Source organism: Octopus sinensis, linkage group LG13, assembly GCF_006345805.1.
Source record: "Octopus sinensis linkage group LG13, ASM634580v1, whole genome shotgun sequence".
NCBI lineage: Eukaryota > Metazoa > Mollusca > Cephalopoda > Octopoda > Octopodidae > Octopus > Octopus sinensis.
The window spans coordinates 68,882,841-68,896,709 of NC_043009.1; the positions used below are offsets into that span (position 1 = coordinate 68,882,841).

The 13,869-nt window shown below is 39.4% G+C and overlaps 1 protein-coding gene across 5 annotated transcripts in view; it reads left to right on the plus strand.

The window, feature by feature from the left end:
* The window catches only part of LOC115218691 (cytoplasmic FMR1-interacting protein), a 72,764-nt gene that overhangs the window by 31,561 nt on the left and 27,334 nt on the right, over positions 1-13,869 (plus strand). For all 5 annotated transcript variants that reach the window (XM_036508515.1, XM_029788624.2, XM_036508516.1 and 2 more), the window contains exons 2-10: positions 43-302; positions 2,343-2,420; positions 5,922-6,023; positions 7,670-7,839; positions 9,221-9,446; positions 10,579-10,683; positions 11,005-11,208; positions 12,355-12,471; positions 13,671-13,748. In XM_036508515.1, coding sequence (XP_036364408.1) covers positions 90-302; positions 2,343-2,420; positions 5,922-6,023; positions 7,670-7,839; positions 9,221-9,446; positions 10,579-10,683; positions 11,005-11,208; positions 12,355-12,471; positions 13,671-13,748 — 1,293 coding nt within the window. In that variant the 5' untranslated portion in view covers positions 43-89. The remainder of the gene's footprint in view (positions 1-42; positions 303-2,342; positions 2,421-5,921; positions 6,024-7,669; positions 7,840-9,220; positions 9,447-10,578; positions 10,684-11,004; positions 11,209-12,354; positions 12,472-13,670; positions 13,749-13,869) is intronic.

Here is a 13,869-nt window from a genome sequence, read left to right on the forward strand (position 1 = left end):
TATATTGACAGGGGTCATCTTGTTGTTGTACATTAATTTCAGGAAGCAGCAGCACCACGTGTGAGTGAGGAGGTGCTTCGTGTGTCAGGATGGCATCTGGTGAAAAAATCACACTGTCAGATGCACTGCAAAATGTCGACGTGTTGGACGAATTGCAGCTACCCGACCAGCAGCCTTGCATTGAGGCACAGTCCCTTTCCTTGCACTACCAGGCAAACTTTGATACAAACTTTGAGGACAGAAATGCTTATGTATCCGGTGTGGCAAAATACAAGGAAGAAGCCGCTGTACATGCCGATTTGGTAAGTTCCTTCCATCATTTCTCATCCTCTCATCCCTCTCCCCTTCACTTTTGATCCTTCCCCACATCTACCCGCCCACCCCACCGCCTTTAACTTTTGATCCTCTTTTTCACTTCTGACCCCGTGTTCTACCTCTTTCACTTTTGATCTTTTAGTCCTCTTTTCTCTTTTGATCCACAGGTCACCCCTTTTCACTTTTGATCTTCTAGGTCCTCCCCCGTCCCCTTCACCTCTGATCCTCTGGATCCCTCCCTCCTTCATTTTGAAAAAATTACCAAAATCAATTCCAGGTGAGAATTCGATCGATAAAGCCATGGGAACGTGCATTTGGACGTGCAAGTACATCAGCTGTTGCGATCGATACTACGTGTATACGAGAAAAATGCACAGTGTCACAAATTTAGGTGAAATCAGTGTTTGTCAAAGGGAGGCTTATGGGACGGTCGGACAAGTTGTTTTGAGGAAATTTGGTTTAAATGTTTGACAACTCAGCACCATCCATTGGACGGGGGTAGGGGCGTTTTGCTCGTCTAAAATATACCAGAGGAACATTTTTGCTTATCACTTGAAAAATATAAAGAACACTTGAAGATGCCAGTGTGGCTGTGTGGTAAGAAGTTTGCTTCATGACCACATTGTTCCAGGTTCAATCCCACTGCATGATACCATGAGCAAGGTATCTTCTATTATAGCCCTGAATCGACCAATGTCTTGTAAGAGGATTTGGAAACTGAAAGAAACCCATCATTGGGCAGGTTTATGATTGTGTGTGTTTGTGTCTCCTTGTCTTCACATGAGTGTTGTAAATGATTGTCCCCATCATACAAACGGTGTCATTCTTTTCCAATATTCTGCAATAACATGTCTATCCATGGGGAAGAAATTACCTTACTTGGAAACAGATGAGAGTTGGATGACAGGAAGAGTATCTGGCTGTAAAATATTTGCCTTTATATTCTACTCGAGCCATACACAGGTGGAAAAGTGAACTTGACATGGTGATGACGATGACTTAAGACAACTTTAACTATTTTTAAAGAAATGAACTCCATTAGATATATAACTCTTCCTTTTTAAAGCAAAACATTGTTTGAAGATAAAATTCAAATGAATGTGAAGTATTATGTCCAGCCCTGTTAAGAATACTCCTGATGCGTCGGGCGATATGAGATGCTTGGGAAGGCGTGTTGAGTCAAGTAAAACCAATATCATAGCTGGGGCTGGTGCCCCCTGACTGGCTCCTATGCTGGTGGCACGTAAAAAGCACCCACTACACTCTTGGAGTGGTTGGCATTAGGAAGGCCATCCAGCTGTAGAAACTCTGCCAGACCAGATTGGAACCTGGTGCAGCCTTCTGGCTCTCCAGACCTCTGTCAAACCGTCCAACCCATGCCAGCATGGAAAACAGATGATGATGATGGTTATTTATTATTGAACAAATATTGTATCTGTAGAATAGAGGCTCCCATCAAAAGTCCTAAACCAGATCCTTTCTTCACAAAAGATCCTTAATCTGATTGGATTATTTTCAAATTCGTGTGTGAAGAAATTTTAATGCATTGGTAATTTGTTTTACATTTGGTCAAAGTCTGCACACAGTTTTACCATCTCCAAACCCCAGGAACCCAACAATTGTTTTACAGACTCCGATTCTACAGCCATGCACAAAGCAATTTACGACTAACTAATGAGCAGTGTTGTATTTATGATAAGTGTCTGAAGAATTTGCCAATATTCTTTTGCTAATGAAGAACCTAGACTTTTAGTGACTTGGTTCTTTTCAATTTTGGTGAGTAGGACTGGTTCACCGCTGGAAGCAGTAACAGTGCTTCATGATCGATAAGCTTGTAGGGTTGCCTTCAACTGGTTCCATAGCTTTAAAGATGGCAATGAGAAACCACTCCGATCATTTATTTAGTTCTTGGTGTTTATTCTTTTGGGAATTCCTTTCATATTCTGGTATAAGTTTCTGATTTCTCTTTCTCTTAATTTAAAAGTAACCAAAACTATCAATGAGCTCTTCTTTTCTTTTTATTCTAGAATCAACTTTTAGAAGAAGGTCAAACTTATGCTGTGATGTTATACACATGGAGATGTTGTTCACGAGCTCTTCCACAGGTAACATTCAAATTTTCCTTCTTTTTAATATTTTTGTCCTTCAATTAAAAATCCTTTCACAAAGTTGTTTGGGAAATGGGCCCAGGTATGGCTGTGTGGTTAAGAAACACCTTTACGACCATGTGGTTTTGGGTTCAGTCCCACTGTGTAGCACCTCAGACAAGTGTCTTCTACTACAGCCCTAAGCTAACCGATGCCTTGTGAGTGACTTTGGGATATGGAAACTGTGTGGAAGCTCTACACTCACGGGGTGGTTGGCATTAGGAAGGGCATCCAGCCGTAGAAACACTGCCAGATCAGACTGGGCCTGGCACGGCCTTCTGGCTTCCCAGACCCCAGTTGAACCGTCCAAACCATGCTAGCATGGAAAGCGGACGTTAAACAATGATGATATATATATAGAGAGAGAGAGAGATATTGATAGATATTTATGTACATGTGATTTTGTTTGTCCCCCGTCCCCACTGCTTTACAACCAGTGTTGGTTTATGTTTCCATAACTTAGCAGTTTGGTCAAAAAGATCAATAGAATTAAAATAAGCACTGTGGTTAATTTATTCAACTGAAACATTCAGTGCAGTGCTCCAGCATGGCTGGAGCCCATTGAATGAACTAAGTAGAAAAGATAAAAGATGAATTTTTTTTTTTTCTTGAGAAAACTTATCTTAAATTTGCAAAAAAAAATATTTATTAGCAACAGAAAAGTTTTTTATCTTTTTCTCAATATCGTCATAGCAAAATGACCACTGAAATAAAATATTCAATTATTCTTGCAAAGAAATCGTTCTACTGGTAAAGCGGCAAGCTGGCAGAATCCTTAGCACACCGGGCGAAATGCTTAGCGGTATTTCGCCTGCTGCTACGTTCTGAGTTCAAATTCCACCGAGGTCGACTTTGCCTTTCATCCTTTTGGGGTCGATAAATTAAGTACCAGTTACATACTGGGGTCGATATAATCGACTTAATCCGTTTGTCTGTCCCTGTTTGTCCCCTCTGTGCATAGCTCCTTGTGGGCAGTAAAGAAATAAGAAATCGTTCTACTGGTTAATTGTTAACGAGCAAAATAGACCTGTTAATACAACAGCTTCTAGAAAAGGCTGAAGATGTTGGCTTTGGATGAAACCTGATTAATTGTTGTTTGACCCCAGGTCATCCCTAATGGAGCAGACCTATGATCAAAGACTTTCCAACAATAACCGCACAGTCATTACATTATCCATTGTGTCTCTCCCTTCGTAAAGGAGGAAACATTAATTTGTGTGTGAATATCTTTTCAAATGATATTTGCTAGTGCCACGCCTGATTGGCACTCGTGCCAGTGGAATGTTAAAAGTATATCCAAACGTGGGGTGTAACCAGCCCACTTATGAGCAGCCCTCATTCATTCGACAATAAATTTTGCTTGCAAAGACCTGTTGAGGCAAGTGAAATCAAATCAAAATCGCTGACGTGGCCGATGACAGTACCACCTGATTGGCACTCGTGCCAGTGGAACATTGAAAGCACATCTGAGTGTGATCGTTGCCAGGGCCACAGATTGACTCCTGTGCCGGTGGCATGTAAAAAGCACCATTCGAGCATGATTGTTACCCGGGTTGCCTTACCGGCACATGAAAAACAACATTCGAGCATGGTCATTGCTTCTTCCACCGGACTGGCTCCCATGCAGGTAGCACATAAAAGCACCCACTACACTCTCGGAGTGGTTGGCATTAGGAAGGACATCCAGCTGTAGAAACCTTGCCAGATCAGATTGGAGCCTGGTGCAGCCTTCTGGCTCACCAGACCTCAGTCAAACTGTCCAACCCATGCCAGCATGGAAAGCGGATGATGATGATCTCATGGGGAAGAAATCCACTTCAACAGTAATGAATGAGACAGCAGGGTTTTGAATTAAGTCTAATTTTTGCTTGCTTTCTTTGTCAGTTCCAAATTTAAATCTTGGCAGGGTAATTTTTTACCCCCCTTTCATCTGAACAGGGTTTACATAATATGTCACAGTTATGCCCTTGTATTTATTAATTATCATATTTTCTAACATATAATAATAAGTCAAATTTCTCAGACCATAATTTACAGCAAAAAAACAAAGTACAGGTTGACTTATACACCATGATGACTCTGGAGGATCAAAAACTCCAGATGAAATGCAACAGGATTAGGAAAGACAGCGGCAATGTTTGAATGCTTAAGCTACATGTTTACATTACATGCTACGTTGTCTTGTATGCCAGAGAATACACTATGCATTCCATTTGAAGAATTGAGGTTTTGTCAACTCATAGGAGCCTCATTGTTACTAGGTGTCTATATTGCCAGAGCTAAGGGGAGAGAAGCACTTGGCCCATCGAATATTATCACAAACTTCGTGATATATGAAAGGGAAAACAAGTCTAGAGAGGAATTATCTTCGTTTAAACATTATAAATAAAAGAGGAATGAGTGTGCCTCAACTCTTTCATAAATGAGATCCATCCTCTGGGTGAGCAAACACAAATTTTGCAACAAAACAATGAATCATCAAACATTTCTGATGTAACCATTAAGAGTGGAGGAATGGCACAATCGGCAGATGGTTTGGCCAAAATTTGGCATTTAATAACATTTTTCTATGTTTTGATTTCAAATCCAACCAAGGTCAACTTTGATAAGTAGCAGTCCCATGCTGAAATGAATTTGATTAACATATAGGTGCAGGGGCAGCTGTGTAGTAAGTAGCTTGCTTACCAACCTCATGGTTCTGGTTTAAGTCCCACTGCATGGCACCTTGGGCAAGTGTCTTCTACTATAGCCTCGGGCCAACCAAAGCCTTGTGAGTGGATTTGGTAGATGGAAACTGAAAGAAGCCCTTGTATATATATATATATATATTTGTCTGTGTTTGTCTCCCCATGATCACTTGACAACTGATGTTGGTGTGTTTACATCCCCGTGAGTAAGCCTTGTGAGTGGATTTGGTAGATGGAAACTGAAAGAAGCCCTTGTATATATATATATATATTTGTCTGTGTTTGTCTCCCCATGATCACTTGACAACTGATGTTGGTGTGTTTACTTCCCCGTAACTTAGTGGTTCGGCAAAAGTGTCCTGGGGCTGATTTGTTCGACGAAAGGCAGTGCTCCAGCATAGCCACAGTCAAATGACTGAGACAAGGAAAAGAATAAAAGACTCTCACTTGTTGAACTAATTTGTTTTCCTTCCCCAATGGGAGACTCATTCCCTTCTGCTCCTCTTACCCCAGTTGCACTGATTGAATGAATGAGGCCCCAAATTTCTTATTGCCTTGCTCTTTACATCCTACCTCTAACATGGGCAATGTATTTCTAAACCAGACCCCTCATCCTGCCTAGATTAGGCTTTGCACCAATAAAAAGGAAAAGACCCTCTTTCTAAGAATTAGTCTGATGTCACATTCTGTTCTGCACATTGGGATTCCTGTGTTAAAAACTGTTTTTTTCTCTTCTTTTTACTGACGTTAGCTTTGTGCTGTTTCTTTACAGGTAAAAAGCAATGAACAGCCCAACAGAGTTGAAATCTACACAACCATCGTTGAAGTGCTGGAGCCACATGTCTCCAGTCTGATGCGTTTTATGTACTTCCAGGTGAGTGAGACTCTCTTCGTCAGAATAGCTCTGATTTGTATAATTACTTGCTCTCTCTCTCTCTTTCTCTCACACACACACACACACACACTCTTGAAGCTTTTGCTTTCTATGGAAACACTTGAATGCAAAAACTTCAGTGAAGAACAAGAAGGCAAAAGGAAAGCAGTTGATGCTGTTTGTAGGTTGGCAAAATATATTTATTAACCAGAAAATTCAAATTTCATTACTCTGAGTTTCATATCTGCTGTTGTCAAAACTTGAACAATGGAAGTGGGAGCAGATAATGAAAACAAATTTGATTGGCTTCATGAAAGAAAAAAAATTTTGTTTTAGTTTATATTTTGTGAGGGCGGCGAGCTGGCTGAGACGTTAGCATGCCAGGCGAAATGCTTAGCGGTATTTCGTCTGTCGTTACGTTCTGAGTTCAAATTCCGCTGCGGTCAACTTTGCCTTTCATCCTTTCGGGGTCGATAAATAAAGTACCAGTTTCGCACTGGGGGGGGGGCGATATAATCGACTCAATCCCTTCGTCTGTCCTTGTTTGTCCCCTCTATGTTTAGCCCCTTCTCTTTTACTCTTTTACTCTTTTACTCTTTTACTTGTTTCAGTCATTTGACTGTGGCCATGCTGGAGCACCGCCTTTAGTCGAGCAAATCGACCCTGGGACTTATTCTTTGTAAGCCCAGTACTTATTCTATCGGTCTCCTGGGCAGTAAAGAAATATATATTTTGAACACACACATACACAATAAAACGAAAATGCTGCTGGAGCCTGTAGCATGGATTGAACTGCTGTCTTTTTACTGTATTTATTTTGCCCCATGCTTTATGTAACTAAGGTTACAGTCAAGATTAGAGTTGTTGAGTACTTGTTACATTCATAAAATATTTCCAAATTTTGTAATGAAAAAAGGGAATATTATATTAATTGATTAATTAACTGGTTAATTTGTTAATGTTCCCTCAGAGTAAACTGCCAGTCAGTTACATGCTACAAGCCATGAATCTAACATCCACAATCAGTGTATTCCTAACCAACTGACACACACACACACACACACACACACATCTTTTTCTTTTAAAATTTTTCACATCCTGATTTTCTCATAACATCACACTTTCAATCCTTATGCATCAAATCCATGCTAAGAGATTGTTGCAGTGTTAGCCGTGGATGGCAGAAAGAACAGATTGGTTGATTAAATTGCTTTGTATTATTTCAAAACATCTTAAAAGTGGCAAGCCGGCAGAATCGTTAGCAGAATCGGACAAAATGCTTAGCACTTCTTTGTTCTGAGTAGAAATTCCACTGAAGCCAACTTTACCTTTTATCCATTCGGGGTCACTCTGTGAACAGAGTACCAGTCATGCACTGGGGTTGATGTAATTGACTTGTGCCCCCCCCCCCCCCCAACATTTCAGGCCTTGTGCTTATAGCAGAAAGGATTATTTTGTGGCATCTTGAATTCAAATCGAGGTAAGGTTGCTTTGCTTGTCACCTTGTCCAAGAATGTTAAGGTAAGTACCAGCCATGTCCTGGTGGTAATTCAGTCCACAAAGCCCTTTCCCTCAAGAGGCCTTTATATGTCCAGGGTTGAGTTGACTATGTACGTTTATTTGTGGAAAATCTTCATTCATTTCAGAAACGCGCCATCGAACGGTTCTGTAAAGAAGTCAAGGAGCTGAAACGAAATGATTTTGTCTCAGAAGCCTATCTTCTCACTCTGGGCAAGTTCATCAATATGTTTGCTGAACTGGATGAGCTAAAAAACATGAAATCCAGTGTCAAAAATGACTATTCAGCATATAAAAGGTAACACTCGGTTTGAAATGTGTATTTTGTGTGTGTGTGTGTGTGTGTTCTGTCTATTCTCCGATGTTAGTGGGTTTTTCTATTGCTATAGTTGGATGTCTTTTGTACAGTTGACCTCTCATCAGTGAACAATATGTAGAACCCGTTGTGATACATGCAAACTGATACAAAAATTGCTTTGAATGTTTATACAAGAACACAGTGTAGTAATTGTAGTAAGGTTTGCTTTTACAACCTCATAGCCATACCACATGCAAGAAACCTAAAATCTTATTTTATAATTGCATGAAAAGACTTATTTATTCTTGCAGTTGTTTATTGTCTTCACACAGCTGGATGTTCTTCATACTGTCTACCATTCAGCTGTGATGTGAGAATTGAACCTGGAAATATTTAATCACCCATGTAAAACTGGGGCCAGCAGTGTCATTCATCTTGCTCAATACTGCTTTTGGCAGATTTGACCTGTTACCACCCGTCATCTTAATATTGCATTTTCCAAATCAACAAAGATTCCTTTATGTCAGTCATGAGCAAACTGCAGTTTGCAGGGCCTTTTCAACAGCATTCATAATGAAAAATTATCTTGGATTTTTTTTAATAATGCAGCCTGTCTGATGATGAGCCAGGTCTCATGTGGCCTGCTTCACAAAAGAAGTTGTTTTTACCTGCTAGAAGTAACGGTGATATCTCCCTCAAACCATACTCTACTATCTTAACCCTTTCATTACTAACCTGGTGGAAACCAGCTCTGGCTCTGAGTACAAATGTCTTGTTTTCATAAGTTTTTAATCAAAATCTTCCACTAAACCTTAATCACAGCATCTTAACTGAATTAAAATCTTCCACCAAACCTTTGTCACAATTTATGTTCCTAAATTGTGAATGATAACTAAGTTATTTTACTAAATTCTTTGTTATATTTAAAGTAATTGAAAGACACACAGAGCATCTCAACAGAAATACAATAACAAAAGGGTTAATGAAAGACACATTGGAAAAGATAATCTAGTGTTGATATATTCTAAGACTGGTTCTCAACCATTTTTTGCCTATGGACCCCATTTTGATTCCTTTTTTACTCTGCTGGACCCCCTCCCCATAGCCATTTATACTGAAATATTGTTTGGAATTGTATTAAAAAAAAAAAAATTAAATATTTTGTGTGTTTTAAAAGCATCAGCAATTTATTGGAGACAAATTTTAACAGCAAAATCTTATCTGGATCCTGGTTGTGAATCTCTGTTCTAAAAGATGGAATGATTGTGGTTGGAATGTCTTTTATCATGGGTCTGGTCAGTCAGGACCAATTCGGAGCTAAACATCAACATTGCGTCGTCTTTTTCAAAATCTTTATTGAAATTCTTTCCTCTTTTCTCAGAGCTGCTCAGTTTTTAAAAGTGACCTATGAACCATTAGCGCAACAGGAATCGCAGAATCTTTCTATGTTTTTGGCGACTCAAAATCGCATTCGAACTACTTTAAAGAATGAGCTGATAAATATTGAAGGCTACGAGAATCTTCTATCAGATATTGTCAACATCTGCTTGAACATGTATGAGAACACTATGTATCTAACACCCAGTGAGAAGTATATGTTAGTCAAAGTGAGTACAATTATTGCAACTTCCGTTTCATTACCAACATGCTGGGGGTTTTTTCTTGCTTTTTTGTTTTGTTTTCATTGGTTTAACGTCCATTCTTTCTTTTTTTTATTATTCCATATTAGCATGGTTAGGCTAGGAATTGGTTTTGAGGCAGAATTTTAGAGACAGACTTGTGCCGGTGGCACATAAAAAGCACCCACTACACTCACAGAGTGGTTGGTGTTAGGAAGGGCATCCAGCTGTAGAAACACTGCCAGATCAGACTGGGCCTGGTGCAGCCTTCGGGCTTCCCAGACCCCAGTTGAACCGTCCAACCCATGCTAGCATGGAGAACGGACGCTAAACGATGATGATGATGATGATGCTTGACAGCAACCCACATATTCTTATTTCACAAAGTGACCGGTTATGATATCAAACAAGGAATATGAAGAATGTCTCTGCTGCTTTGCTTGAACAATGGCATTCTTGCAAACCCTCACACACACACACACACACACACATCAACATTGTAATTTTCCACCTGGTCTCCATACTGACCTAGGTTGGTCTGATCATCACAGTCTGGGTCACCCCCTGTTGAGGGCCACTACATCCATAGGCTGATGCTCATTTATGTCAGCTTTGGCTTGGTTTCTATAGCTGAATGCCCTTCCTGTCACCAACCATGTTACAGAGTACCCGGGGTACTTTTTACGCGGCACCACCATCACCACCACCCCTAGAGAGGTGGAATAAATGGCCCTCAGAGCGCTAAGCATTCTCAGCTCATTTTACTATCCACTTAGGATGTACAGGGCACATTTTATGGTAGCAGCACTTGAGAGATTGTCTCAACTCACCTGACACTTCAAGGAAGCATGAGTCATAGGATCACAGTAGCAGAGGAAGGGTAGTATCTTGTACCCAGAACGATATAGAACCATGGAAAGTCTATCTCAATGAACTCCATCCAACCTATGCAAGCAATGGGAAGGGATATTAAAATGATGACAAATATTTTTGTGTAAGAATTATTCCTCTGCTAAATCAATTATTGCATTCACAATGCTGATTACTGCCATGTAATGGTAATTGCTCCAGATGTGATGATTGTTTCTTTTTTATAATGTTAAATTTTTTCTCTTCTCAGGTTATGGCTTTTGGTCTATTCTTAATCGACTCCAAAGACATCAGTATATACAAGATGGATGCTAAGAAGAAAATTAACATCAGCAAGATTGACAGAATTCTTAAGGTGAGCTGTTGATTAATATCCAGCTCACCTGTTGATTGATATCCACCTCACCTGTTGTGTGTGTTAAAAAGAGTAACTGTAAGAATTTGTGTGTGAGAGGGGAGAAAGAGGAGACGTGTGGAATTGGTGACCAGAAGGAATGAGAGAGAGAGAGAGCAAGTGTTCATTTGTGTCTGAACAGAGCTGTAAATATTTCTATTTCTGTTTGCTCAGCTAAAAGCTCCTCATTTTGTCTTTTCTGTTTTCCAGCAAGTTTTTTTGTCTACGTTTGTGAGATTTAGTCTTTTTGTTGAGATGCATTTGTTTTCTTTTACATTTTAGCAATTGGAAGTCGTTCCCCTTTATGGAGATATGCAAATAGCTCCGTATCGGTATATCCAAAATGGGGCCAACTTTGACCCTTCCAAGTGGCCGTGCTGTGAATCCAACCAACCAAGTCCTCAATCTGACTTGCTCATGAATCTGGAAGCAGTCCGCGAAGACCATATGATGTACATCAGTCAATTAGCCCGCCATACAAATGAGGTTCGTATATCATATTGTATCATATTGCTGCTGTCTCTTGCATTTTCTTTGCACCCTGTTATCCCACATATCCACTTCTTCCTAACTATTATTCTTTTAATACTGGAATGTATCAATCAGTTCTTTCTCACATGTTAGTTAGTTAGTTAGTTAATTTGGCTCAAAAGCAAATAGCAAGGCCATGTAGGGGGACATGGAGTTAAGTACAGGGTGGTGTTCATGTAAAGAGTTCAGGCCACTTGAGGTCAAGGGAGGCTTTGAACAAAGCGGTCGTCGGCATCTTCACCATCTCGTCTGGCAGCTTGTTGCACGGATCCGCAACCCGGACGGAGAAAGCTCCTCTCCTTCGATTGAGATGAAATCGTCGCAGGTAGAGCTTTTCGGAATGACCCCGCAGCCGACGCTCTGGAGCAGGAGTGAAGAACAGCTCTTTCGAGAGGTTACACTTTCCGCTTATGGCATCAATGCCAGTCTTTCTAATCCTCAGTTGCTGCGAGGTGCATTCCACTTTAATCTTGGCTCCCCTCAGTCACAATACACTTCACTCTCAGCTTATTGGACATGATAATTGCTGTCAACTTTTCAACAATGGAGCCTTTCGGGTGCTAAAGAAGACGAGGCCAATTTTACAAGATACAGAGCAAAATATATTTTATTATTTGATATTCTGTTAAAAAAACATCAAGGTTTCAATAGAGAAAGGACAATATGTTGTGGATGTTCAATAGAATATTTACATGGTTTCTAAGCAGTACTGGTTTTAACTATTGCTGCAGCGTGCAGGGAAGCATATTAGATTAAATAAATGTTTAAACAATTTGTCCATGAATGGGGTGGAAAAAAGGAAGCTGGTTTGTTTCATTCTTATTTGGGACAACTCATCAGAGACCATGTCTACAGAAAGACTCTGGGGTGGGGGGGTCTGTAATCACTACTAACGAGGACTTGACTAAACTAGAGACTCCAGTGTGCATAAATGGTACTCTTACTCACAAAAGGATTGTTAATTGATTGTGTTATACAATGTGTTTTGCATATTCTACATGCACACTGTACAACAGTATATACTGTGCAATTATTTGAAGCTTTAGTCATCTCTACTGTGTGCAATAGAAGAATTGGTATTTATGCTCTTACCTTTTTTAGGCAATTACAACTACAAGAGAGAATTTCCGTTCAGATGTCGAAAATAAAGAACTAAGTGATTTGGCTTTGAAAGGTTTACGTCTCTTGTCAGCCTGGACACAGCTTGTTATGGAATTGGTAAGTCTCACATTCTTAAATCCAACTTCATTTATCTTTCTTTCACTTGTGATCAAAGTCGCACTTATTGAAAGATTAGTTTCTAGTTTTTTTTTTCTTTCATCAGTTACAATGCCTGCATTCATTTGAAGAGTGTATAAAGGGTAGATGTTGTAAGGAATGAATATATAATGTCCGATTGGGTAGCACTACTTTTATTATGGTATTTATATGGTTTCGACTTGCAATTGTTGATGAATGTTTTTAATTTCTTGAGTAGGAATCTATATTGATAAACCCGACACTTTTAACTTAATTATAAGTATTATCACTATACATAAATCCTAACTCAAGCTACATAAATGCCGTAGTGAAAACATACATCAACACGCTTAAACAGACATGTGAACATGTTGAAGATAAATGAGTTTGTGTTCTTTTTCACTGCTATAAAAAACAGTTTCGTAATTGCAGAAATAAATTTCATTAACAGGTTGGGAAGAAGTGAAGAAAGAGAAAATATTTACTACATTAGTTTATTTATGTACCTTTAATATTTACAGTACATTTAGAATTAAGGCAATTTGTCGCAGAGATTTACAACATAAATTTATTACTACCTAATTCCTTCATACTAAACTGTCAGAGTTTACACAACAATTCAAATAAGTCTTGTTGAATTTAAGTAATAGACATGGCATTAAAATAGCCAATACCTCGAAGGAGTGAGTGTCGTGGAGTTTAGTAACAACCAACGGTCACTGATTAATTTCCCCAAAATCAGGGTTTCTATAACTGCTCATACCTGAATTCTAAGAACCGTACTTCATGAAAGAATTCTCTTTGACGAAAGTTTAGAATTCAAATATGGGCAGTAATTTTAACCAATTGGAAACCAACAATTATACTTGTTCAGGCAACATGACCATTACGTCATATTGCCGCCTTTTACGACTTGCTTGCTGCTCACTACAAATACACTTGGGCTAATATGTAATTGTTGCTTAGTCTTAAGTTGATTGGATAAACTTTGGGCATTCTATTCATAATCAAATTCCTCCTTCTCTCACACATTGCTTGTAGGGCCACATTTGATATGTCGTTCCCTTTTCAAAAGTGCTAAGGAGTTTTAATTATTGTTTTGGGCAGGTTGAGCTACCGCATAAAAGCTCCCGTGTCAAATGTTATGTTAACTTTACACCTTCCCCACCACATTTCAGTATTCCTGGAAGTTGCTTCACCCAACTGATCCTCATCAAAGTCCAAGCTGTCCACCTGATGCTGAAGAATATGAAAGAGTAAGTCACTTCTTCCAGCCTCATCTTTTCAGTTTTATTTTATGTGTATGTGTAAGGAATTGCAATCCATCCGTATCTGCGTGAAGTACATTTGCATATTCTGGCTGTCAATTTTATGTAT